The 24,515-nt window shown below is 59.8% G+C and overlaps 6 protein-coding genes across 6 annotated transcripts; 2 read left to right on the top strand and 4 right to left on the bottom strand.

The window, feature by feature from the left end:
* Nucleotides 1–75: 75 nt before the first annotated feature.
* Nucleotides 76–2,462, bottom strand: VTJ83DRAFT_452 (uncharacterized protein; the record flags this gene model as incomplete). Its single annotated transcript, XM_071011018.1, has 3 exons — nucleotides 76–157; nucleotides 217–2,223; nucleotides 2,290–2,462. The coding sequence occupies 3 exons, from the start codon at nucleotides 2,460–2,462 to the stop codon at nucleotides 76–78; spliced, it is 2,262 nt and encodes a 753-aa protein (XP_070869805.1).
* A 1,252-nt stretch (nucleotides 2,463–3,714) lies between these two features.
* On the top strand, nucleotides 3,715–5,454 carry VTJ83DRAFT_451 (uncharacterized protein; the record flags this gene model as incomplete). The annotated part of the gene is made up of 1 exon (XM_071011007.1): nucleotides 3,715–5,454. The coding sequence occupies one exon, from the start codon at nucleotides 3,715–3,717 to the stop codon at nucleotides 5,452–5,454; it is 1,740 nt and encodes a 579-aa protein (XP_070869804.1).
* A 583-nt stretch (nucleotides 5,455–6,037) lies between these two features.
* VTJ83DRAFT_450 (uncharacterized protein) lies at nucleotides 6,038–6,831 on the bottom strand (the record flags this gene model as incomplete). Its single annotated transcript, XM_071010996.1, has 2 exons — nucleotides 6,038–6,123; nucleotides 6,192–6,831. 2 exons carry the CDS (start codon nucleotides 6,829–6,831, stop codon nucleotides 6,038–6,040), a joined length of 726 nt encoding a protein of 241 aa, XP_070869803.1.
* Nucleotides 6,832–12,828: 5,997 nt separating this feature from the next.
* VTJ83DRAFT_449 (uncharacterized protein) lies at nucleotides 12,829–14,855 on the top strand (the record flags this gene model as incomplete). Its single annotated transcript, XM_071010984.1, has 4 exons — nucleotides 12,829–13,028; nucleotides 13,291–14,385; nucleotides 14,464–14,644; nucleotides 14,715–14,855. 4 exons carry the CDS (start codon nucleotides 12,829–12,831, stop codon nucleotides 14,853–14,855), a joined length of 1,617 nt encoding a protein of 538 aa, XP_070869802.1.
* A 2,113-nt stretch (nucleotides 14,856–16,968) lies between these two features.
* VTJ83DRAFT_448 (uncharacterized protein) lies at nucleotides 16,969–18,411 on the bottom strand (the record flags this gene model as incomplete). Its single annotated transcript, XM_071010973.1, has 1 exon — nucleotides 16,969–18,411. The coding sequence occupies one exon, from the start codon at nucleotides 18,409–18,411 to the stop codon at nucleotides 16,969–16,971; it is 1,443 nt and encodes a 480-aa protein (XP_070869801.1).
* Nucleotides 18,412–20,294: 1,883 nt separating this feature from the next.
* VTJ83DRAFT_447 (uncharacterized protein) lies at nucleotides 20,295–24,347 on the bottom strand (the record flags this gene model as incomplete). The annotated part of the gene is made up of 3 exons (XM_071010962.1): nucleotides 20,295–23,317; nucleotides 23,394–23,621; nucleotides 23,696–24,347. The coding sequence occupies 3 exons, from the start codon at nucleotides 24,345–24,347 to the stop codon at nucleotides 20,295–20,297; spliced, it is 3,903 nt and encodes a 1,300-aa protein (XP_070869800.1).
* Nucleotides 24,348–24,515: the final 168 nt, after the last annotated feature.

Raw genomic sequence — 24,515 nt, 5'->3', positions numbered from 1 at the left:
GCATCCGATGCCACCCAACCATAAATCACCTCTTCGCCGCCCAGATCACGTTGCTGTCTCTTTTCTCCTCCCGTCTCAACCCTCTGCCTCGTAGCTGTTCGACTTGTGCTTGGGCTGGAACTTGAAGCCCGGGGGCGCCGGGCCGAGGAACATCTCGCTATGAAGTTGTCAGCAACGAGCTTCAACCGTCGTTGGAAAAAAGAACGCCAAACTCACCTGATCTTGATCCAGTCCTTGTAGTTCTTACTCGCCAGGAGCGTCTCAAGCTCATCCCGCCCCCGATACGCCGGCGGACGGTCGTTCAAGCTCGGGGGCAAATGCTCCAGCAGCCCCACGGGCACGTATCGCGTAAAGAAACTCAAAAACTCGAGCAGGAATCTGCGCGTGTAATTGAGCCCCAGCTCATCCGACCCCCACGCCTCCATGCCGTACCGGGCAAACTTCGCCACGTACTCGAGCCGTTCGGAGGATGACTTGTCCAGGTACTGGCCTTTTTCGATCTCCTCAAAGATCCACGGCTTGACGAGCGCGCCGCGGCCGACCATGATGGCGTCCACGCCTGAGTTGGAAATGTGGGAGAAGTAGTCGTGGTGGGAAAAGACGTCGCCGTTGCCGATGAAGTACATGTGCGCCCCGCTCCCCACGCCGGTGTCCTGGGTGGACTTGCCGCCGTTGGCGGGCAGGGTGCGCGGGTCGGGCTCCCGAACCGTGTCGGCCACGGCGGGGGCGGTTTCGCCGCGGAAGCGCTTGACCAAGGCGGCGCACTCGGCGATGTACGACCAGTCGGCGGCGCGGGTGTAGCGCTGCTGGCGGGTTCTGCCATGCAACGTCACCGCAGCGCACCCGGGCGCACCAAGCCAGCCCCGCATGTCTTCGCTCCCCAGCCCGAGACGCTCGACGAGGCGTTGGGCAATGGGCCTGTCGTCGCGCACGCCGATCCGGATCTTGGCGGTCACGGGCACCTCGCCAGAGACGGTGTTCATGCCGCGGATCATGCGCTCCAGCTTGGAAGGGGCATCGAGCAGGGCGGAACCGCCGCCGGACTTGTACACGGCATCGACGGGGCAGCCGCAGTTGAGGTCGATGAGACGCAGATGGGGAAGGAACCGGGAGAGGGCCTCGGTAACCCGGATGGCGATCCAGGGAACGTTGGCAGCGATTTGCGCTCCGAAGCGCAGGTCACGGGAGTTGTCGTAGCCTTGCACGACGGAGGCACCAGGGTTGGGAGAGAAGCGCGGTGCGGCGAGCTCCGATTCGTGTGCACGCATCAGCGTCCAGTCGGCCTTCTGTCCTTGTAAAAGCGGCAGGCCCAAGGCCATCTCGGAGTAGGTCAGCTGTGCGCCGAGCTCGACGCAGAGGCGCCGGAAGGGCAAGTTGCCAACAGTGGTGAGCGGGGCGAGTATCGGGGTCTCGGGTCCGAAGTAAACTCGGCGCTTCTCAGAAGGGAGAAGGGGCGGCTCTACGTAGTTCGCCCGGTAGTCGTGGAGGTCCGCATCGTTGGCGGTGGCATCGACCTCGGCGTCGCCGTCCTTCTTCTTCTTCGCATGGTAGTGTTTCGTGTAGAGCTCCGTATCTTTGGCCAGCCACTCCAAGTACTTGTCGGACTTGTCGAGGGTGATGCGCTTCCGAGACAGGTCCATCTTGATGTTGACGGGCACGGAGTTGACGATGCCGTGCCTGGCATCGTACGCTTCGGCTTCCTCTTCGTCATCGGCGCCACCGTCACCACCATTCCCCTTACCGGATTCGGCTGTCGGGGGCTGCTTGCTGGTGTCGACCAGGAGAACCAGTTCTGTGCGGCCGTCATCGCGCTGGACCTCGTCCATGTGGCTACGCACAAACAGGCACCTCCACCCCGAGGAACACCGACCATACTTGTCCCAGACGGGGCACTTGCCGTCAAAGGTGGTGAGATCCGGGCGGCGGCCTTCGGCGAGGTACTTGCGGATGTCGTGCATGGCATTGCAGCGGTCTCCATGCTTGCAAGGACGAGGCGAGAACTCGGGGGTCCAGGCTACCGAGTTGCAAAGACGCTTTGCATCCGAGAAAGTGCCAAACTCGCGGTCCTTGTTCTGGCCCTTGAACTTCTTCCTCTTGTCGCGCTTTCCGTCGTTCTTGGCCGCCTGGCCGGCGCCCTGGGCCTCGGGTGCCGTCCGCCCTTCGGCCTCATCATCGTCCTCGTTGTCATTGGCCTCTGCTTGGCCAGGTGCCAGGATGAGATACCTGGGGGAAGGGTTAGCAAGGTACGCCGTAGAAATGCGGAACGGCAGAAATGAAGAGGGCGTTTACTCTGGCTTGATGGGGGCTACGCCCTTGACCCTAGGTCTCGGCGCCGTTGTCTCTTTCGAAGCCTCATCGAGCTTCAACTTTTTCGCTGCTGGCTCGCTAATGGCGCTGACATCTTGACTGTAGACCCCATTGCTGTCTTCCTGGGGTCTCTTGGCTATCTCTGGGAGATCCATGAATGCGGAATGAGAGGAATGGGTTCCAATCCCTCGGCTCGATTGGATGATGTCGTTGATCTTGTTTGACTTTTCCCACGGAGTGTAAAATATGATGCTGCGTAACGTTACGTTACAAGCTGCCGGGTTTTCCGCTCTGCGTGCCCCAACCTGACCCAAGGCCTGCCCCACAGCGGGGTCAACGGCTGGAGAGGGTCGGGTCAGATCCAGGGTTGGGGTTTGGCCGCTTTGCTTTTTTTTTCCGATGCCACTCCGTCTGATCTCAACACAACTCTCAATTTTTCAAGTGCCGATCATTTTGTGACATGAGGTTCAAGGACACACTATTGGATTCATGCCGTACAGTTTTTGTCAACTCTCTCAAAGCTTCCAAATGTCAATGTCTAGAAATGCCTTTTTTTTTTGTGAGATTCCATTCCTCCCCCTCTTTTTTGGTTGATCTCGTCCATCCTGGGATACCTTGGATGCAGGCCTTTTCGGTGGAGGGAAACAAAACTTTGGCAGCCCCTGAATGTTCCACTCTCCCAACGTCATCAAACAAAGCCTCGGGTCGGGTGGGGCAGAATACAGGGACACGGGGCACCTTGGTATGTGGTTACTGCGTACGCAGTATACGTACGCCAAGGCAATCGACCTTGTCCCCGGTTCTGTGGAGCAGGAAGCTCCAGAGTCCTGGAGGCGGAGCCGGCGTCTGTTTGACTGATGGGCGGCCGGACTGCCAGTGTTTCAGTGGAGTGCCAACGATGAAGTGCCATCGGGGGTCCATCGCGGGGTTGGAAGCCCGAGGGTTCCCTGGATTCCCGTCAGTGTAGCGCTAGGTTGCACTGAACCGTAGGATTTGGGGAGCTTCAGGGCGTCGAGCCAAGAACACAAGATCCAAAGCACGCGACAAAGGGGCATGAGGTACCACAGTACTCCATACGGAGCGCCCTGTCTCATCTTTGAGACTGCATGTACTGTGTACTGTGTAAGGTAGGGCGGTCCCGAGCTCGCTTTTCTCTCCCGCGACCTGAGAGAACTTGCCATCCCAATCCGACGGGAGTTTGTCGCCTCCCTCAACCAACTCCATCCAAGCCTTTGAACGCTTCGCTGGTGCATGCGACGCCAGCCGGAGCTGCAATCAAAATAGACCAACTGGCCCCCCGACCCTCGCTTGAACCAAGACTCGCCTCCCCGCACGCTTGCAGTAGCTGCCCGCCCGCTCGCTCGTCGTTCGTGTCGTCTACGGTTGGCTTGTCAACATCTCCACACAATGGCTGATCAGGCCAGGGCTGTGGGGCACGAGGGGATACCTCAATCGCCGCCGCAACAGCAACATCCTCCACAGAATCTCAAGGTTGTTCGCTCGCAAAGGACGGCTCCCGCGTCCCCCACCGGTTCCGAGCTCTACCACATCGCCGAAGCATCCGACCAGCCACCCCCGCCCATCCCCCGATCCCACACGCCCGGCCACCTCTCGTCAACGAGTCAAGACCGCCGCAACCGGTCGGCCGAGATGTTGACCCTCCGCCAACGCTCTCAATCCTCCGCCAGCGGCGGCGCGACCAACCCATCCCCGTCGTTCTCCACGTCCGGGATACCCCCGCCGCTCGCCGTGGCCTCGCAATACCCCTCAGCTTCGGCGTCCGATCGCAGCCTCGCCCCGTCCACAGCATCAGGGCGCGACCGCACAGACTCGTCAGCCTCCAACGCCGGAAGCTCAAGCAAGGAGGGTTCTCGGCGGCCGGCAGCGCTGCGCTCCACGTCCGCCATCGCCAGCAAACCCGCAGGACAAGCCGCCGGGTCCGGCTCCGCACAGCCAGGCGGCGCCGGCTCGCGGTCCAACTCGAGCTCGGGAGCGCCTGGAGCACCCGGCGCCGTCCCCCGCTTCGGCACGGGCCGCGGCGCCCCCGCCAAAGGCGCCGAGGTGCACCGCCCCTTCCCGCCGCTCGTCGACCCGCAGACAGCGCCCGACGTTCCCGCCGCCCCTTCGTCCGGCATGTACTGGAGCCGGGCGCCCGTGTCGGGGGCCCCCCACACGGCCCTCCGGGCGCACACCACCACGCTGATCGGGTCCAACGTCTACGTCTTTGGCGGCTGCGACGCGCGCGCCTGCTTCAACGAGCTCTACGTGCTCGACGCGGATTCGTTCTACTGGTCTGCGCCGCACGTGGTCGGGGACGTGCCGGTCCCTCTGCGCGCCATGACGTGCACGGCGGTGGGGAAGCGACTGGTGGTGTTTGGCGGCGGCGATGGGCCGGCGTACTACAACGACGTCTACGTCTTCGACACGGTCAACTTTCGGTGGTCCAAGCCGAGGATCCTGGGCGACCTGGCCCCGTCGCGACGTCGCGCGCACACGGCGTGCCTGTACAAGAACGGGATCTACGTGTTTGGCGGCGGCGACGGCGTCCGGGCGCTCAACGACATCTGGCGGCTGGACGTCACCGACGTGAACAAGATATCGTGGAAGCTCATCTCCGATCCCTCCGGCGCGTCGTCCTCGGCGGCAGGGGGCTCCCGCTCCCCGGCCGTCGGCGCCGACAAGTCCGCCGTTTACCCCAAGGCCCGCGGCTACCACACCGCCAACATGGTCGGCAGCAAGCTCATCATCTACGGCGGCTCCGACGGCGGCGAGTGCTTCAACGACGTGTGGGTCTACGACGTCGAAACCCACATCTGGCGCGCCGTGTCCATCCCCATCACCTACCGCCGCCTGTCGCACACGGCCACCATCATCGGGTCGTATCTCTTTGTCGTTGGCGGGCACGACGGCAACGAGTACTGCAATGACGTGCTCCTGCTGAACCTGGTGACCATGACGTGGGATCGCAGGAGGGTCTACGGCCTCCCTCCGAGCGGGAGAGGGTATCATGGCGCGGTGCTGCACGATAGCCGGCTGTTGGTGATTGGGGGGTTTGATGGGAGCGAGGTGTTTGGGGATGTGTGGTTGCTGGAGCTGGCGGTGCATGCGTATTATTCCCAGATTAGTCACTTCACAATCGATGTCTAGACGGGCGGGCGGATGAAGAGGGGATGGGTGGGATGGCCGAGGGTGGGTTGAGAAATCGGTTGACGCGGTTGAGCTATTTTTTTTTCTCCGGGTTTTTGGGTATCGTTGGAGACACGGCGTCGAGGTCTGGGAAAGCAGGCGCTGTTAAAAAAGCAGAGCGAGAGGGCGAGAGGTGTGCTGATGGGCGGTCTGCTTTAACGTTATTTGGGACAGTTACACGTCGGAATACAGTTGGTTAGACAATCTCGATCTTGGACTCGCAGCTCTATCAATTGTTAGAGTTCTGTCTTCTTGTTCCCCCCCTTTTGTAGAACATCGCCAGAAACCCAAGCCGCCAACAATCAGCCAAAAATCGTACAAATTATTTATATCAAAGCCACCGCCCTCCTCGAACCAGAAACCCCAAAACGCCGTCCAATGTACACACAGAAGAGGTGTGAATGGTGTGATATCTGATGAGGAAAGCCATCTACCCAGAGAGGTTTCTGAGATCCGGACAACCCGTTTATGAACGTTGTTGAAGAAGCCGCGGGTAGAAGATACCTTATGTCGTTGTCGTTGTCTTCGTCGTCGTCGTCGTCGTTTAGTGGGCGGCGGCAGCGTTGGCCTTCTCAGCCTCGGCTTGCCTCTTCTGTTCAGCTAACCGCTTCTCCTCGGCGGCGACCATTTCTGCGAAAAGTCCATGTCAGCAGGGGGGGGGTTTCGATAGCCATGCTCTACAGAGGGAGCAAACTCACCCTTCCACAGATCCTGCCCCTCATAATCCTCCTTGTGCACCTTCTTCTCAACCAGCCGCTTGTGCTCCGGATCGTCCGGGTCAACGACCAGCACCGTCTCCCAGCGACCGGTGCCAGCCTTCGCATCTGCCGTCTCGAACGCCGCGGTGGCGATCAGCACGGCCAGCGTCAAACCCTGCGCGTACACACGCGCCTGCACCACCTTCTGGCTCGTGCTCATGTACTTGCTGCGCCCGACGATCGCCATCGCGGCGCCCATGGCCGCCAGCCAGCTCACAAACACGATGGTGTATCGGTTCTCGCGGCCCCAGTCCATGAACCTCTGCATCTCGGTGCGCTGTTTGCTGCGAGCATCCTCGATTTTCCGGTGGGCTTCCTCCAGGTAGTTGTTCATGGCGTCGTGCGAGCGCTGGTAGCGGATGCTGTCGCGCTCGGCGATGACGATGGCGCCAAAGGTGCCCGCCGACGAGACGAGGAAGGAACGGAAGGGGAGGGTCAGCTGGCGGAACGCCGGGTAGCGGCGCGAGGCGCCCCAGACGCCCGCGAGGCCAAGTGCGAGGCCGATGGTGCCGCCTTTGATACCGCCACGGACGACGACGCCGAAGTGTTCTTGCTCTTCTTCCTTGCTGATGATCTTCATGGTGGCGGTTGGTGGGGTTGGTGGTGTGGGTGTCGCTGTGCCGAAAAGGTGGCGGTGGTGGTCGACGGGTGGTTGGCGGGCGAAGCGCTCCGGGCGAGGTTGAAGGGTATCGGGAAGATTGTTGACAATGAACTCGTGGGATGTGTTCCCGAAAGTGTTGTGTTGAGCTTGATTATGTCCTGTGCCAATGCGAAAGACCGGGGCAGCAGTCGAGCAGGATATAAATGGCAGTGGTGGCGTGAGAAAAATATCGTATGACGCAGGATTGGGCCGCCCGCGGCCGGGGCCGATGAGCGAACACAGGGATGCCAAGTGTGGGAATTTGTTATGTAAAGTTCCAGGTCGCTGTGGAGTCTGGCAGTGCTCTGCAACCGGGAAAACCCTCAAGAGCCGTGGATCAAATTGTTTCTGACGGCCTGGGGCTCCCAAAGACGTTAAAAGCTCGAGAGGCTGCTCCTGGAAAGCCTGATCTGAAAGAATCCTGATTGTGTAAATTGGTATTTTGTGAGGATGCTCCAAACCAGGCCGATGCAGATGCCGAGTCTTCCCCGTGGCACGGCAAGGGCAAGGATCTCGGACTTACCTCCGGATCGCCATGTGTTGCCAAGCGCGGCGCTCGGCGGCTGCTCTGTTTCACCCCTCCGTGCCATCCTCCTCGCTCCGTTCCGAGTTCCGGCGCATGCCGGAAGGTCATGATACCTCGCCCATCGGCAGTCCGGTTTGTCCCACGCCGGCCACAGAGCACCCCTATTTGTCTTCTTACTCAGCCATCTTCAACAATTGCCCTCCGTGAGACTGGAATGGCGACGTCGGGGGAATGGGAGAGCCCTCGTCCCAGATTCTCCGCTCTACGGCGATTGATGCCTAGAGACGTGTCGGCGGCAGGTGGCTGCACGACGGCGGTCAACCATCTTCAGGATATCAATTCATCAATTTCTTGATCTACTAACCCGTCAATCTTTTGATCCACCATCCATCAGGGTCCCAAAAGGCGATATCAACGGCGCCAAATGCTACCCTTCCGAGAATCCAACCCCGACAACAGCCGTCAACAGCGCGAGGCTTCCGATCGGGCCTCGAGTCCAAGTTGGGGACTTGCCAATAAACCAAGCCACGGCATCTTGGCTCCAGCTATCCTCTTTGGGAAATGGAAATGGTGCTTGCTTGGAAGAGGAGAAGAGCCTTTCGGCTGAGACAACCCAGGGAGAGAGCCAAACTAGATTTAGCTACCCCAGGTAGGTAAGGGAGAGGTACATTCACCGGTGGCAACCTTCACTCCAGGTCGCCAGGCCTGTTTGCCGTTCAAATCGCAAGTCCAGATCTGTGGTGCTCTCTGCCCGGCGGATCGCCTAAGGTCTCGAGGCCCACTGATGGGCTCGAGTGGGCCGGAGGGGGAAAGATCTATCAGAGCCGGTCGATGTAGCACAAGCCCTATCCCGTCATGGATTCATCTATGGATGTAGGTGTCTGCATGAAGGGCAACAACTTCAGGCAGAGACTTGCAGGCGCACACCACTCGGCAACGAGTCGACAGGTATCGTTGTGCCTGAGAGAACACGCTACTCTCGATCAACCTACCACCCCCCAGCCAACCTTGCTTACCACTCCGTTGAGCGCCTGTCTGCCGACAACTCATTGTGGGGGGAGGGGGAGAGAAATATGTTTTTTCACCACCGCTACGACAACTAAGGATTCGCCGCCGTCATAACAACCTTGCCGCTCACAGGGGCGGACTCCGAGGCCGCGATCGAGTGCAAATGACTGGACCGCTTGTGGGAGTTGCCGACTACTCACGATAGCGTACCAAAAGCAGAGAGCGATGGCCATATCCCTCAACAACTCCAAAAAGCGGTCTGAGGGCAAGGAGAGGACGCTAGAGAGATCGACTATCTGATCCTCCGACGCCCCAGCGCCCGGTAGGTCCGCCGTTGCCTCCTCCGCTCCCGGTGAAGCCCACCCCCGAGGAGATTGGACAACGGCGAAGAACCAGCCCTCCGCACGAGATGACCGCAGTCTTAGGCCTCCTCTTCCTGAAAATGATCACCAAAGACAGCGCTGTAAGCCCTCTCTGATCGTGACGAGGAGCTTCGCGTGAAAGCGCATCCCAGCCCTTCTACTCGAAAAGATTGGGTGTCGAGGCAGGCTTTGTACCCAGCTTCTCCACCTACGAGGTGGTGTTGAGTAGTCCCGGCTCGGGCCGAGGCGTCTATTACGTTTTGGACGGTAAGTCGATCGGTAAAGCTGACCAACTTCTTCGGTAAACGCTTCCTTTGGGCGGGGGGGAGCTGAAGACGTCGAGTTCTAGAAGGCTGTGTGTTGGATCCTGAGACTGGGATTCCCAAGCTCAAAGAAGGCGCGAGAAAGATGAAAGGAGTCGCCACTCCCAAACACAACCCTTGGTCGTCTTCTATCCCATATACATGTAATAATCGGCCATGTCCCAAACAAGCAGTCCTCACCATACAAGGCGACTTCGACATCCTGGGCATCCTCCTCACCAGAGTTCCCACAAAGTCAGCCTCGCTTGACCGTGGCCGCCATAAACCAGAGGACGATCCAATGCTCCCTTTGGCGTGCTCAATTTGGCGGGAGGGGGGTTGTAGCGATGACCTCAAGGCTCCTGGTTACTTCCATGGAAGTCTTCAAGTCACCGTTAGACTTGGCACCTACCCCGTTCTCGTCCTCCGTCAAGGCGCATGCATAATCACATGTCTCTGCTCCATAACGAGAAGGTAGTCAACGGCCACTTCGATTATAGGTGTCGAATTAAAGTTATCACCTACGTAGCATCCTACGGCAGATCACGTTCTCGGGGTACAGTACCGAGCAGCGAACGACAACAGAAAAGCGCTGTTGCACCATCCAGAGTATTGAACGACAGAGTTTCGGAGACCTGGTTCTGACCCAAGCGATCTTGCACTGGTAATTAGTTATCGACAAGCCTACACTAGCCGTTGATGGACTTCCTCGCACGTCGTACGAGTTTCAGCATCGATTCGGTTCCTAGCTCTGTTACTCGCTGGCGATCGCCCCCTGTCACGCCGTCGCAGTTTCAAATCCGTTGGTGAAGCACACCCATGGAGGCCATCTCCGGGGACTCGCCACTCAGCACCTACCCAAACCAGATCGTCTGCCCTGTGGAAGGGGAGGAAACCATCGTCGCGGCGATCATGGATGCTCTCGGCTACGCCGTGCCTTGTTCCACGCTAGAGCTGTGACGTTGGACAAGCTCAGGTCAGAAGGCAGACCCGAGAGACCAAAAAAAGGGCCCCGGGCATGGGCGGACGTTGTGCTTCGTGTCCCTTTGCCATGTGCTAGCGCCACTCTGGCTTTCCCAACAAGGATTCGTTGTCAGAATCGGGGCGAAGGCCCGAGCCTCGGACGGCCGCCGGACGGCGGCAAACCGGCCGACCAGGGGCAGCGAGGGCCATGACATAATTGGCAGTTCGCAAGAGGACAACTCGGCGACAACTGTGCCCATGTGACCTTGAATCCCCTAGACTTGTGTGCATCTGGGAAGCTTGTTGGCCCCTGGAACTATCACAGGCCGAGGTGCCGAGGGGTTGTTCTTTTGTAGAGGTTGTGGTTGAAGCCGTCGCCGACGGGTTTTGTCTGTCAAACGGGTTTTTCCCTCGTTCCTTGGGTGAATCCGAATGCAACGGTTAAATTTCCAGAACGTCTCAGGGTGCAGCAAACCCGATGGGAATCCGCACGTGGAGATCCCGGTCAGTGGCGCGCCGGCACCGTGCGAAACCTCCAAAATTCCCACGCTGCGGATACCATCCCGCCTACCCGGCTTAGGCTGTGTGCGAGCCCGCGATGGGGGGTGGGGGGTTGAGGTAGTAGGTCAGCGGGATGGATGTCTGTAGTTCAGCTCCGCCGTTGACTTTTCATGTCCGATCGAAGTCGACGTCTCCTTGTTCGTACCAGGGCAAGCTGGCTAGAATCAAGACATTTCCTTCGTAGATATTTAGGTACTCCCAGGTTGACACCTTCGGAAGCCTTACAACGTGGTAACCCCCCCACTACTCGCCGACCTACCGCGCGGAGTGCCCACGCCGACCCTGATGCACACCCCGCGCTCCTCGTTCGACGTTGAGCATCGGGTGCATGCTGCGTGCCTTGATGGCCAGAGCCGGCGCGCTTGACAAACCAAGCCAAGGTAGCCAACCCTCTGTGCATGGAGGCTTTTAGTGTCCAACGCCCGATGGGGAGCCTGGTCCGCTCACGTCATGTCACCTGGGTCCGCCAGACTGAACGATACCGGCGCGACGCCATCGCAAGCATGTATGTACTGTGTGCCACAAAACGACGACCTTGGCACCCAGCTGGCCACGCACTCGCCTTTTCCAACTTGGTCCTTTTCCCTTCGTCTCTCTCCTTTCCAACAAACATTTGTAAGGTGCCAAGACGGCCGATTTGTCAAGGGATATGGTGGATGTATCGTCAGCGTAACAACATCAATTGCCCTGGCCTTGGGGAGCGTTCTCTCTGTCCTGAGCGACCACCACCGCAGAGAATATCACCGCATGAACCGCACCTGGCGTCAGCTCTCCTGCAGGTCAACGCTTAACGCCATGTCATCAACCCGACTTGGGGGGAATTAGTCATTTTGTGCGGCTCCGCTCCCACTCACGTAGACTAGCAAGAAATGCCTCTTTCCGCTCCCCGGAACCGTTCACAAATTGCCAGCCGATCCAACCTGGGAGCGCTCGCATGCCCCCCCGGCCCAGGCCCGGTAAACTGCCATGGATCCATACCTGCCAACCGCAAAAGGCGGCCCATCATTTCGGATGACAGGAGTTGAAGCTTGAGTCAGAATCCGGAACATACAACAGCGTGCGCATGGGCCTGCGGACAGGAAGGCACCTGAAGACTTGAGCCATGGGTGTTTTACGGGAATGGATTTCCCTTTCGGTGTCGCCGTCGAGCTGGGAGGATGGGAGGATCCCATGCTTCCGCACCGCGCTGTGCGTGGGCGCCGAACGCCCGAAGGCCGTCCCCTTAGGTTTCCTGGCGATGTGCGGTCACCATCAGCACATTACAGAACGCAGCAGTGCATCCGGATTCGCCATAACCTTGGGCCCCTCCCGCTCTCTACTTTACAGTCTCGCGTAGCATCCGGCTCTTCTGCTGTAGGTTACCTCCCTCAGGCCCATACATCCGGATGTCCCATTGGCCGACGGTCCCAGCGGGCTGGCTGCGGCGTCACAAACAGCACAGTGCGCGGGCCGAGAAGGCCCCCACACCCGTTCGGACTAGGCTGGGACAGGAAAGCAGCCAGGTTTGGCCGAGTTGCCATCGAGCCCTTGGCTTGGACTGGCGCTGAACGAGAAGCCCCGACTTGGCGTGGAAAGTGCGAGGCCGGTTGTGCTGGCCTCCCCTGCCCAAATAAGAACTCAGGCTGCGACTGCCCGCTGCGCTGCTGAACGGGGTGCCTGTGATTCGATTTCGCCTTCCACTCGACGCATCCTCCCTCTTCAAGCCCTCCTCCCCGTCACCGGCTTCTCTTCCCTTATTTTTTTTTCCTCTCCTCCTTCGTCCCAACGGCGACAACCTGCCCAAGAACGGCTTCGATCCCGCGCAGCGGATCCCCATTTCGCGAAGACCCAGTCGACGACAGCGGCGGCGGCGCCCTACTGTACCATCCGAACTACACGCAGCCCTTATCTGATTGCTCCCTCTCACGCCCCACCAGGCGACAACAATTCCCGTTTGCTGCTGCCTCTGCCGCGGTTTCATTCTTCGTCATCGTCTTTTCCCCTCCCCCCCTTTGCGCCACTGCGACGACTACCTCAAACTCGGCGCTTCTTCTCCCGTCACCACCTCCCCGGGAGACCCTTTCAACTCCGATCCTTTGTTTTGGCGACGACTTGTATCTTTTTTTCTACTTCCTCGGGGCGCTCCCGGCATCCCGACGGGGTTCCGAGCTTTTTTGGTCCCACCTTCTAACCCCTCCGTTTGCCGTCACGGTTTCCGTCCCCAGCAGCCATCACGATGACGACAGGCCCGGACTTCGGCTCGGGCTCCAGCCGCAGCCGGCAGGACTCGTTTGTGAGCGCCGGCGCGAGACCCATCTCCATGGCCAACCCAAACCGCGACCATGTGAACCGCACCCGTCGCGAGAGCGCCGCCGGCAGCTTGATGGCCGGCATCAGCTGGGGAGGCATCTCGGTTGGCAGCTTCATCCGGGAAGAGTAAGTCGCTCGGTCCCCGCGCCTCTCTCGTCTTTTTCGCATGCATCTCTCGCCAGGGTCTGATCCGGATCGGCCTCCGTGCCGGCGCCGGTTCGATCTTCCGCCGTGTGTCTCCGTGAATGTGGCGGTGCGTGGGCGTGTTGGGACTTGTGCCTCGGCTCGCTGGAAAGGGGGCATCGATGGCTCGCCCAACCGCCTCCTTGGACCAACCGCGACCTGGAGGTGTCTGGTAGAGTCGGTGCTAACCGCCGCTTGCTTGCAGCATGATGATGACCGGAACATCGCCCTACGTCAGCAAGGAGGCTTCCTCGTCGTTTCAATCGTCTTCCTACATCCCGAGGCTAGAGGCCAACTTCATGCGTGACTTCACTTGCTGCAACCGCATCTGGCCCACCTTGCATGACCTCCTGCAGCACTACGAGGAGGAACACCATCCGACCGCCGCCGCCGCCGCCCCAGGCGCGTTTGGCGCAAACCAGGCAGCTTCGCGAGGCCTGGGCAGCCGCGCCGGCTCCCTCGCTCCCTCGTCGAGCCGCACGCCACAGTCTACACCGGGATTCGGGTTACCCCAGCAGCGGCAGGCCGGTCCCGGCTTGGGCATCGGCGGGCTCGGGCAGATGATGCGCCAGCCGCAACAAGCCTCGCAGCTGTCGCAAAAGGTTTCGTCGCTCTCGCACATGAACGATGAGATGGACGCCGTCGGAGAGATGGAGCTGGACGAGACAGTCGGCCACATGGACATGGACGACAACACTCGTACCATCCAAGAGACGCGCGAGCTCTTTGGCCAGCAGCCCAGGCCGCAGCTCCACCTCAACGGCTCCGGCCTGCCGCATCAAGCCCTCCGGACCTCCCAGCCTCCGACCCCGGCTGCTGCGAGCCTTGGATTCCAGAACAACCCGACCGTCTCGTCCGTCAACACCCCGACCTTGACGACCGCCGGTCAGCAAGGACAGCAGTTCGGCCAAGACGCGAACAGCAGCGAGCCTAACAATCTCTCCGCGTCCAAGCTGAACTTTGGCAACATGAACCTCGGTGGCTCTCAGTTTGGCGGAGTGGCCTTTGGCGCCCTGGGCACCATTGACGATCCTGCCAAGCGCCTCTACAGCCCCGGCGGCTCGGCCCAAATGACAAACCAGCAGCGTGCACTCGAACAGCAGCTGCAGCTGCAGCAGCAACTTCAGCAGCATCTGCAAGCCATGAACCTGGATCTGAGCCAGCTACCGCCTGGCACCGACCCGGCCGTCATCCTGCAGCAGATGACGGCTCTTATGATGCCCCCTGCCGAAGAGCACAAGCCTTTCAGGTGCCCCGTCATCGGGTGCGAGAAGGCGTACAAGAACCAGAATGGTCTCAAGTAAGTCCACCCTCGGATGCTCTCATATAACCCTTGCGTGTTAGCCGTTCCCGGTATGCTGACCACCCTTTACCGTAGGTACCACAAAACCCATGGCCATTCGACTCAGCAGCTGCACGAAAACGGCGATGGTACGTTTTCGATCGTCAACCCCGAGACCAGCACTCCTTACCCGGGGACCCTGGGTATGGAGAAGGAAAAGCCATTCAAGTGCGAGGTGTGCGGCAAGCGGTACAAGAATTTGAACGGTCTCAAATACGTAAGTACTATGGATGTTTCTGTTCGAGCACGCATGTTGGACATCGGGCCTGACATCACCCTCTCTTTAGCACAAGCAACATTCGCCCATGTGTGATCCTGAGCTCCGCGCTCAGCATCAGAACCTCCTGACGTCCATGATGCAAAACCCGGCCGCCTTTTTCGCGCTCCAGCAACACCTTCCCAACATCAACGAGGATGCGAAGCCCTAAGAGGCGTTGCAACGCTTCTCATGGAGCTCTGGAGGATCTGAGCCATCACCTTGTCGCCTCCACTCGGTCCAGCGAGAGCCAATCGATCGAAGCTTGCCACGAACGATTTCTCCTCCCCCTTGTCTCCTCCATCCGGCCTACCACTCCCGGATCGAACCTGCATTTCCAGCATTTAGCTCGGCGTTTCATCGATTTAAGTTTCAGTTGTTTTCGTTGCATCACCCTGTGGTTGCGAGCGAGCGGCGCCCTTGGCTGGACCGAGATGCCACAGCCGTATACCCCCGGACGACACACATCACATCACATCATAGACTAAGGAGTTCAGATTGATACCCCAGGGTGGTTGAACTCGGTTTCGGTGCCGGGAAGGGAAAAGGAAAAGAAAAGGGGGATGGGGGAAGGAAAAACAAAAGTTTTGGGGAAAGGTCACGAGGTACGAAGGGTCATCGGAAATAAAAACTACAAAAGACAAAAACATTGTAGGAGAAAATATGGGATATACAAAGAAAGGGGGGCGGGAGTCTGGTTGATGGAAGCGTGTTGGTTCTAATATAGTTCGAGGGGGGAAAAGCAAGAGGATTGATTTGTCGGCATGTATTGTATGTCTGTCACGCGCAAGGACAGAGTCGTCACCACTCTGAAATATAAAAAATGTAATAATTGTCTTTGTCATTGTTGGCCTGACCACAATGCACGCTCCTTACACTCCTTGATACCTTTGCAATGCCATGGAAGATGAGGCTGTCCTCAGCCTCGACCCGGACCTGCCAGCCAAGTGACCGCGACAGGCTTTCAGCTGAGGAGGAGGAAACCAAAGTGGCTCCTCGGTGTTCCCAATGATGCCCACTGTCTTTATCAGGCTTTAGTGTACATCACCATAGTCAAAGAAAGCGACAGACTATTATGCGGGCTGTCTGATCCATCTTTGTGCCTGCCCACCTACCTAGGCTCAAGGTACCCGCAGGCCCTGAAGTCCAGTGGCAGGCTCGCTGACACCAGGCGTCAGTACATGGCTTTACCGGCACATCCAGGTGGTGTTTGTTTGCCCCTCGGGCAAGTGGCACCTGGATATCGATTGTGTTTGAAGACCAACATTCGTCCATTGTTCTCTTTGGCCATGGGCTGTAAGCAACATCTGTAGTTCCACGGCGAAGATACATACGCACATATACACACATACACACATACACGCGCGCGCGTGCGCGCATACGCATCATGAAGGCGGTACTTTGTATAGTAGCACTGGGCCTTGATTGCTCGTCCGTCCCGTCTAAGCTCAGCCTCAACACGAATTACAAGATCCTAAGCCATGTGGCAAGTCGATCGGCTCTCCTCGGAAATAGAAGCGGCCGGCCGGCCGCCAGCAGGGCGTACACGAGGAAAGATGGTCCGAGGGATGCCCGATCCTCCGCCTATGAGAAGAAGATGAGCAGAAAGGGAGCGAGAGAACGAAAGAAAAAAACAGAAACGGAGCGCAAAGAAAGAAGTCATGACAGTCGTTCTGCCAAAGGAGCGACCAGAACGGGAACTGAACGGAGCCAAGGGAAGATTGGATGAAGTGCCTTTGGGCAGTTGGTGTTCAAGTGCTCTTCTGTCCATCCGCCCACCCATCCGTCCACCCGTCCATGCAAACAAAAACCAAAACGCAACCTCCCGCCCCCATGATGCTGTTTCCATACCCTCTCTAGCATAGGCGGGTACCTAGGTAGTGAGGGTAAAGTAGTCGATGAACCCAAACACCTGAAAAGAAAAAAGGAAAGGAAAGGAAAGGCAAGGAAAGAGGGGGGTATCTTTCCTGTGTCTAGATGCAACCAACCTCACCAGCCCAGCCAGATATGCACCGCCGCCCCGAAACCCGCTAGCCAGCCGAGATTCCAGCTCTAAATGCAAGTGTTTTCTTGTCAACGTATATCAAGCAACAGGGTATGCCCTATGCGCCGTGACCGTTCCCGCAGAGAGAAGAAATAAAAAAAAAGCAAAGAAAATCTGTCGAGACATGGGATGGGGTCACGAGCTTAGAATACGTCTCGTAGAGGAAAGAGGAAAGAAAGAAAAACAAAACCCCCGGAAAAGACAAAGAGAAAATAAAACGAGATGGATGGTAATCCCCCATCTACCAGTGCACGGTCACCCTCCGACCACGGACTGGAGTTGTCGCGTTCTGACTCGGCGCGGCCTGCTGGGGGGCGCCGCGAGTGACCGTCTCGGTAACCACCACCTCGGGAACCACCACGGTGGCCGTCACGATAACATCGCCCGTCGGGGTGGGCGTCGGCGTCAGCGTCGGGGTAGGCGTCGGCGTCAACGACGGCCCAGGCGCGGTCGGGCTCTTGTCGTTGCCATCCTCCGCGCTCGGGCTCCCACCCCCCGCGCCGGGGACGACTCGCGGGGTGTTCTGAGCCGCCAGGATGTTGGCCGGCCACGGCAGCTGGGGCTTCTCGCTCTTGCCGATGACGGGGGCAAAGGGGATGTACTTGGGGTCTGCGGCAGCGCCGTTCACGTTGAAGCCGGCCTGCGGGACCTTGACGAGGAACGGCTCGGCCATCTGGGCGGGGATGCCGCGGCTGACGGCGGGCTGGTCGAGGACGAACTGGGACTTGCTTCTTCCGCCCCTGTTGGGCCCCCGCTTGCAGGTTGGCCCCTTGACGGGGCCGAGAACCTCGTCGCAGGGGTCGACGATCTTGTAGTCGACCACGCCCGTGTAGAACTGCTGCTCGAGGACGGCCGGGTCGCCCTGGTGCATCTCGTAGGTGGCCGGGGGGACGGCGACGCCCCATCTGTCGAGGGTGGCCCAGTCCCAGACCCAGATGATGCTGTAGACGGAGCCGACGGGGGCGTCGGCGGGGATCTGGACGTCGCTCTGGCAGAGGACGGCCTCGACGTTGGTGAAGACCCTGCGGGAGGCGACGATGCCGGCGATGTCGCCCGTGGCAGGGATGGCTTCGTGGCACTGGCCGTCGTCGTAGTGGCGGGTCGCGAGAAGGCGGCCCTTGCCATCGCCTCCCTTGCCGTCGGCGGTCCACTTGAGGTGGACGTCCATGAAGCTGACGTTGGAGAGGTCGTTGTGGGTGGTGCCGTAGAGGTAGACGGTGCCGCGGTTGACGGGCTTGGCCATGGGCTCCGAGTCGGCGCGGCTGACGTGCCCGTTCTCGCGGTAGCGGATGGCGACCCAGTCGCCGGGGGCGACCGAGAGCATGGGGAACTCGGGAGGGTAGCTCGCCGCGTTGAGGGGCCCGGCACGGACGAGCTTGTGATCCGGCTCGACCTTGTTCAAGCCGGGCGGCGGGACTTTGAAGGACGATGCGTCGCCGTCGGGTATGTGATTTCTGTCGAAGCCAGGATTGCCGATCATGGTGCCATTGGGGGCGAGGCGGACCGTGGACTCTGGCCAGGTGTGTGCCGTCGCGGCGCCGGCGAGGGCGGCCAAGCACACGGCCGTAAGGCCGCGGGGACGGCTCCACGCTGTCTTCATGGTTGTCATGAGCCTTTGTGGCGAGTCTTTTCGGTGGTGAGTCGAAAGCAGTGTCGACGGAGTCGAATTGTTCAAAGTCGACATCAAGTTTGTTGTTGTTGTTGTAGTAGTAGTCGTATAGTATACGAGTCTCCGCGGGTGAGAGGGTGTTTTGTCGAGTGAAAGCGCAAGGTTCCTCGAAAACGTCGGGTGGTGGAAAATGTGGGTTGAAATTGGGCCTGCGGCCAGCGCAAACTCTCTCGGTGGTGGTCAAGGAAAATGGGGTTTGTGTGCAAAATCAACAATGGGTGTACGTGGAGCAAGTGGCTTGTTCGCTATTGTTCGGTATTGCTGGCTGGTATTGTCCAGCAGCGCCGAGCTGGATTCCACGTCTTGACAGCTCGTTCTCCCCCACAGATCCTCGTATTCCCCCGGATTTTCCCAGAGCCGGGTGCGTTGGAGTCTCGAGGAGTTCTTGTTGTGGAATCGAACGAAACAGGCAATGCTGACGACGGTGGTGTAAATAAAGCTCGTCGTCCAGGAGCGTGTCACGCGGGCGAGGCAGCGAGAGGAGAGCAAACAGGTCGTCTCCAGGCGCAAACGAGAGGCTTGAAACCGTCCAGCAACAATCTCGGGCCTTTAGTTTCGTCGGATGCACACGGATCATGGCAGGGACACGAGGGAGAAGAGGATGGCAGAGACTCATGTGGAACGTGAGGGCGGCGGCGAAGGTAGCAGCTTAGAAGAAGATTGGCCGACCGTGGTGGACAGCCGCCTTCGATACGCCGGGGACAAACGAAAAGGCCGGGGTCTGGGGAGAGGTCTGGATGGCCTGGAGAACGCCAACGTCTGAGGATGGAGAGAGACCTATGGGGGAGGGAGGGAGGGCGGCCCAGATCCGGGACCCCGACCGAGCGGCCGGCCCTGTTTGGGGTTTTGGGCTGGAAGTGGCCGGCTCTCGCAGGAATCCAGGGCTCGGATGGAACGCCTGAAGGCGCTTCTGGGAACCCGTAGATGGCGGGGCCCTGGTGAAGCCTTTTTTTTTTTTTTTGTTTTTGGCGCGGATGCTTCGTCGCCAATGCATCGCGGGTCGAGGCGTGTAAGTGCGAAGGTGAGGTGGATTTTCGAAGCTTCGACCCCCTGTTCTCCCCGTTTCCCCTGTTCGTCATCCCTGCCGGCAGCCAAAGTCACTCCACCGCTCCCGCTCTGTGGGGAGTGACTTGTGCCGGACGGCAGGGCTCGGGCTCTGCTGTTGATTGGACCGGCGGCACCCGCGTGGCCCTGACGACCTTGCGCCAAGCTTCCGCCCGGTGGTTCCACATCCAGCCAAAGCCGCCCGACCCTGGCAGGCCCACGATTGCCGAGCCCAGGACGGTTGCGACGTCAGGGCCCAAGCTGCCGGCGATTCGCTACGAATGCACCCACATGCGACCTCAGGAGGCGCGGCCCGGGACCAAAGATAGCCGCATCGCGCGTCGCACAGCAAGGCGAAGACGGGAGGGAATGACGCTGGCGAGGCAAATAGCCGCCGTTCCCCCTGGATGCCCTGCCATGGCGGGCCGTTTGTTTGACAAAAGCGCTCAACCACCTGGTTTCCATCCACCCGGCGAGGCAATCAGACGAGCCGGCCCTTTGTGCCCCGACCTGCCCGCCCAGCTGATGATGGACACGGTGATTTCCCCTTGTCTGGGCCAACTTAGTATGCTGAGTAGTACAAGCGTGCATCTGCCATGCGTCACGTTACCGAGCATGTCAATCCCCGAAGCCATCTGGCTGACCGCCTGCTGCTGACCGCATGGGGCACCCCCACCGGCTGTCATTTTTCTCTTGCTTGCTTGGATGCAAACGAGGTACGAAAAGGAAACCAACGTGTATAGAGAGGCTCTGCCTGTCCAACCGGCACCTCGTGTCTCCCTTTTTGTTCTAGCGAAGCCAACACATAAAACACCGCGACACGTCCAACCATGAACAACCAAAAAAAGACAAAGTCACGCCTCCTCCCGGAACCTTCTATTATACCTCCCATCTCCTCTCCTCCAGCCGTATAACCCCCCCTTCTCCTTCTCCCCCTCCTCCTCTTCCTCCTCTTCCTCCTCCTCCCTCTGCCTTTTCACCCCAGCCATCACCATCCCCCCGCCACATTCCCTCGCGCGAGCCATCCTCTTCTTCTTCTCTCTCCTCTTCCCTCCCTCGACCCTCCCCGGCATAGAAACCGAGACAGAAACAGCCGACCCCTCGCCCTCCGAAGGCTCACCACCTCCTCCCCCTTCCTCTTCCTCCCCCCTACGAAGTTCACCTTCGCCGCCACCACCAATTCCAACCACAACGTCACCCATCCTCATCCCTACCCCCATCCCTAGGCCCATCCCCATCTCCGTTCCCATCTCCGGCACCCCAACTCCCACCATGCCTCCAAGCCCGTGGTGATGCCCGCCGCCGCCAGCGGGATGGGGAAGCTGCACATCGCCCCAGCCGGGCAAAATATCCGTGGCAGCAGCCGACGGCGCGGACGACAGGCCCGTGTTGACAGACGAGAAGGAGGACGCCGACGTGGCTGAGACGGCAGAGGCCGGGTCCTGGTGCTGGTTTTGGTGCTGGTGCTGGGGTCCTGGTGGAGCTAGGGTCGTGGCGGAAGTGGTGGTAGTCGCAGGGCCAGCGCTGAGGGGATGGTGGTGGTGGTGGTGCATGTAGTCGTTCAGATCGCTGTCCGAGGTGTGAGCAGAGTGGATGGGCGTCCAAGCGTCGTGGCCGTCGACACCAGCGGTTCCGGTGGGAACGGTGGCGGCGGTGGTGGCGGCGGCGGTGGTGGTGATGATGGAGGGGATCCAGAGGTGTTGGCGGTGCGGCCCGTGAAGGGTGTTGCTGCGTTGGCGATGGCTACTGCTGGCGGTGGCGGTTTGGCGGAGGGACATTGGTGGCTGTTGATGGTGCTGCTGCTGGTGGCTCGGCCAGTCCATAGCACTGCTTTGTGAACCGCTGCTGTGAGGGTACCCTGACGTTGCCCAGGGGTCAAACGTGGTCTGGCCGTCCCAGCCCGCCGAAGGATCGCCGTTGTCCGTCCCACTGTAGGTGTTTCCCATGGTTGCAAGGAGAGGGTCGGTCATGGCGGCGAGGCTGCCGTTGACGCCATCGTTCTCGCTGCCTCCAGCACCGAAATATCCCGGGAGCAGCTCGCCAGCAGTCGACACCGCGCTGAGGCTCTCCGAGAATGTCGTGGTAAACGAAGCACTAGGCGGCGGCGTATCAAGCCCTGCCGTACCGATAGGGCGGTGATGGCTGGCAAAGCTGTCATCCTGCTCACCATGCCCCGTGCCATCGTTCACGCTTCCCGCGAGAAAATGCGCCGCGCCGCCATACGGCGCCGGACCAGAGCTCCCGCCGTTCCAAATTTGGGGAAACCCGTCCGCCATTGCCCCTCCGTCCAGAGAGAGCGGGTACGTTGGACCGGGCGGAACAACCGCCATCTTTGATGCCGATGGCAACGACGATGGTATTGACAAGCGTGAGCCGTAGGCTCCTCCCAGGCCAGCCTTGTACTCGTCCGCCAAAGTCGAGGGCGCCAACGCCGACGCCGGCGCCTTGGATGAACTCCGAGGCGGCGATACAATGGCGTTCCGTTGGTGGTGCTCGCTCTGCGGGTCGAGGATGGTTAGAAACCGCCAGTCGGCGTGCCCGCTCGGTGCCGCCTCTAGCGCTTCGTGCCTCGTTGCTTGGGTGTCCGTAAGCGTCTTCCAGCGGTAGCGCGACTCGAAAGTCCACAGGATGACGGCGCGGAGGGTCCAGCGCTGTTGCCCGGGCGCCGCGTCGCCGTCCTCCGTGGGTTGCTGATGATGATGTGACGACGGGGGCGGACACGAAGAAATCTCCTGCAGCATCGCGATCCTGGGTAGCAGGTCCATCTGCGTCTGCAGCTCCTCGTCGGCGCTGGCATCGTCCTGCTCTTCCTCCTCCTTCTTGACCCGTGGGCCGGTAACGCGAGCAAGGACCGTGCGCAGGACGGTGTTCCTCCCCTCCTTCAGTTGGATTTCGCGCTCCTCGACGGGAGGGTGCGGAGCATAGCCGGCGCAGGCCGCCAGCGTCTCGGCCCAGACGGTCGCAGGGAAGGGGATGTGCAGAGGCACCGAGACGCCTTCGCGCCGCCCACGGCCCTGCGGCTGTCTAGAGCAGTTGCATGCATCACCCGCCCCGAGCGCAGCCTCGCAGCCTGGCCGGTGGGCGTGCTTGACCGTGATCTCGGCGGGGCGCTCGTGGATGAACTCGCTGGACGTCCCGCCGGGCATGCCCTTTCGGTCTTCCATCTCGCCATCGGCTCCAAGGCCTGCGTGTCCCAGCCTAAGCTCCGACGGGCGCACGATGCGCGTCTCGACCTTCCACCTGTGATGTAAGAGGCGAGGGTGCTCAAGGTTGACCTCGACCCACGCGCTAAAGTTCGACCCCGACGGGAAGCTGACGCTCTCGGTGCACTCAAGCCGGACGTGGAAGTTGAAGAATTCGCAGCGGGTGTCGTCCGTCGAGGCCGTGAGCGCCATGACCCGCTGGTGCAGCGCGGGGAAGTCCGCCTCCCAATCCTGCGCGACGTGACGGACGCTGACGGCCTTGCCCTGGCCAAAATCGCGTGTGAACTCGTGAAGCAGTGCTCCCTTGACCTGCTGCTGCTCGTCCTTGGGCCAGGCGTCGCGCTCCAGGTTGCGCGCGAGATGAGGCCAGTCGGCCCCTCGAAGCTGCCCCTCGCTGCTGCTGCTACCGCCGACGGGAATGTAGCCTGATCCGTCCTCGCGCACAAGCACGCCCGGGTGGGATACAAAGATCCAGCAGCGACTGGGCCTGAACTGGACCATGTCGTTGAGCTGGAGGATCTGCGCAAAATACTCGTAGTTGGGCCGTTCTGCGGGGAGGCGATTCTCCGCCAGGGCGAGCAGGATAGGGTTGTTTTTGAGCGAGGCCTTGACGGCGGCGCGCTTCTTATCTTCCTTCTTGTCGTCGATGGCTTGCTCATCGAAAATCATATGATCTGCCGAGCATGTGTGTGAGTGCATGCGTAAAACGAGAAGTTATGCGACAGAGAGGGCAGAGAGCCGGTCCCTTACACATTCGGTGCGCCTTGAAAAAGTTCTTGATGACCTGGATATGGCTCGACACCTTCTTTCGCATCTTATTCTTGTTCTTCTCTTCCACCATCATGGGCGGCAGCGGGGCCAGCCTCGGTCCCGAGAGCATGGCGATCACGAGGTATTTGCCGATGAGTTGATTCCGCCCCTTGAGTTCGCCGTCCATGCTGAACTTGTCCTTGCCCATCATGGGGATGAGCAGCAGAGCTAGGTGAGCGCGGTCGAAGACTGTCAGCTTGTTCAACCAACCCCCTAGCAGGCAACCACCAAGACTCACTCACCATCAATAAACTTGACCTCCAATTCAATGGGCCATTTCTGATCTGGCTTATCCTCCTGCTTCTTGCGGTAGTTCTGATACGCCTGCCCCAAAAACGGGAGGAGAGGGTGCCACACGTCTGACGACTTCACCCGCCGACTCCCTCCTTCATGCTGTTGTGAGCGTTGTACTTTCTGGTTCTGATGAGATCCTATCTGGGACGACGAGGAAGATGAATGCCTTCTGGAGGAGGAGAAGGATGACGACGACGATGACAACGACGTCGACGACGACGCATTCTGCAGGCCATAGTCCGCAGCACCTCCAAGAGACGAACAAGACGATTGCGTCTTTAAGACGGGCTGCATCAGCTCCGGTGGCAGCGCCAGCGGCGACACGACATCTTGCTGTGTTTGTTGTTGGTGTTGTTGTTGCTGCTGCTGCTGCTGCTGCTGCTGCTGATGGTTTGGCGCATACCAAGCCATGCAATAAGGCTGGTGTTGAATATTGGCCGTCGACTCCTGAAGCGGCTGCCTCGTCGACGACGAGGTCGAGCCCAGATGAGGTACGCACCGGTCCTCGTACCCCAAACGGTGATGGTAGCGGTGGCCTGGTGAGGACGTCGTCGAGCAGTGCTCCGGCAAAACGTGCGGGATGTGGATGGCGAGCTCCATAGCTTAGCTGCCTTTCAACACGATCACGACCCGTCCTCCGTAGGGTAGGCAGGCAGGAGGAGGAGGCCGCTCAGGAACGCTCGTGGTGGTGCGCAAAGCCAACCTGCCGGCTGAGAGGAATGGATGGTGGCCTGGCCTGCGAGCCAGAGACCGGATATAAGATATGTT

This window comes from Remersonia thermophila, chromosome 1 (assembly GCF_042764415.1).
Source record: "Remersonia thermophila strain ATCC 22073 chromosome 1, whole genome shotgun sequence".
Classification (NCBI taxonomy): domain Eukaryota; kingdom Fungi; phylum Ascomycota; class Sordariomycetes; order Sordariales; family Chaetomiaceae; genus Remersonia; species Remersonia thermophila.
This window is presented reverse-complemented; position numbering and strand designations above follow the sequence as displayed.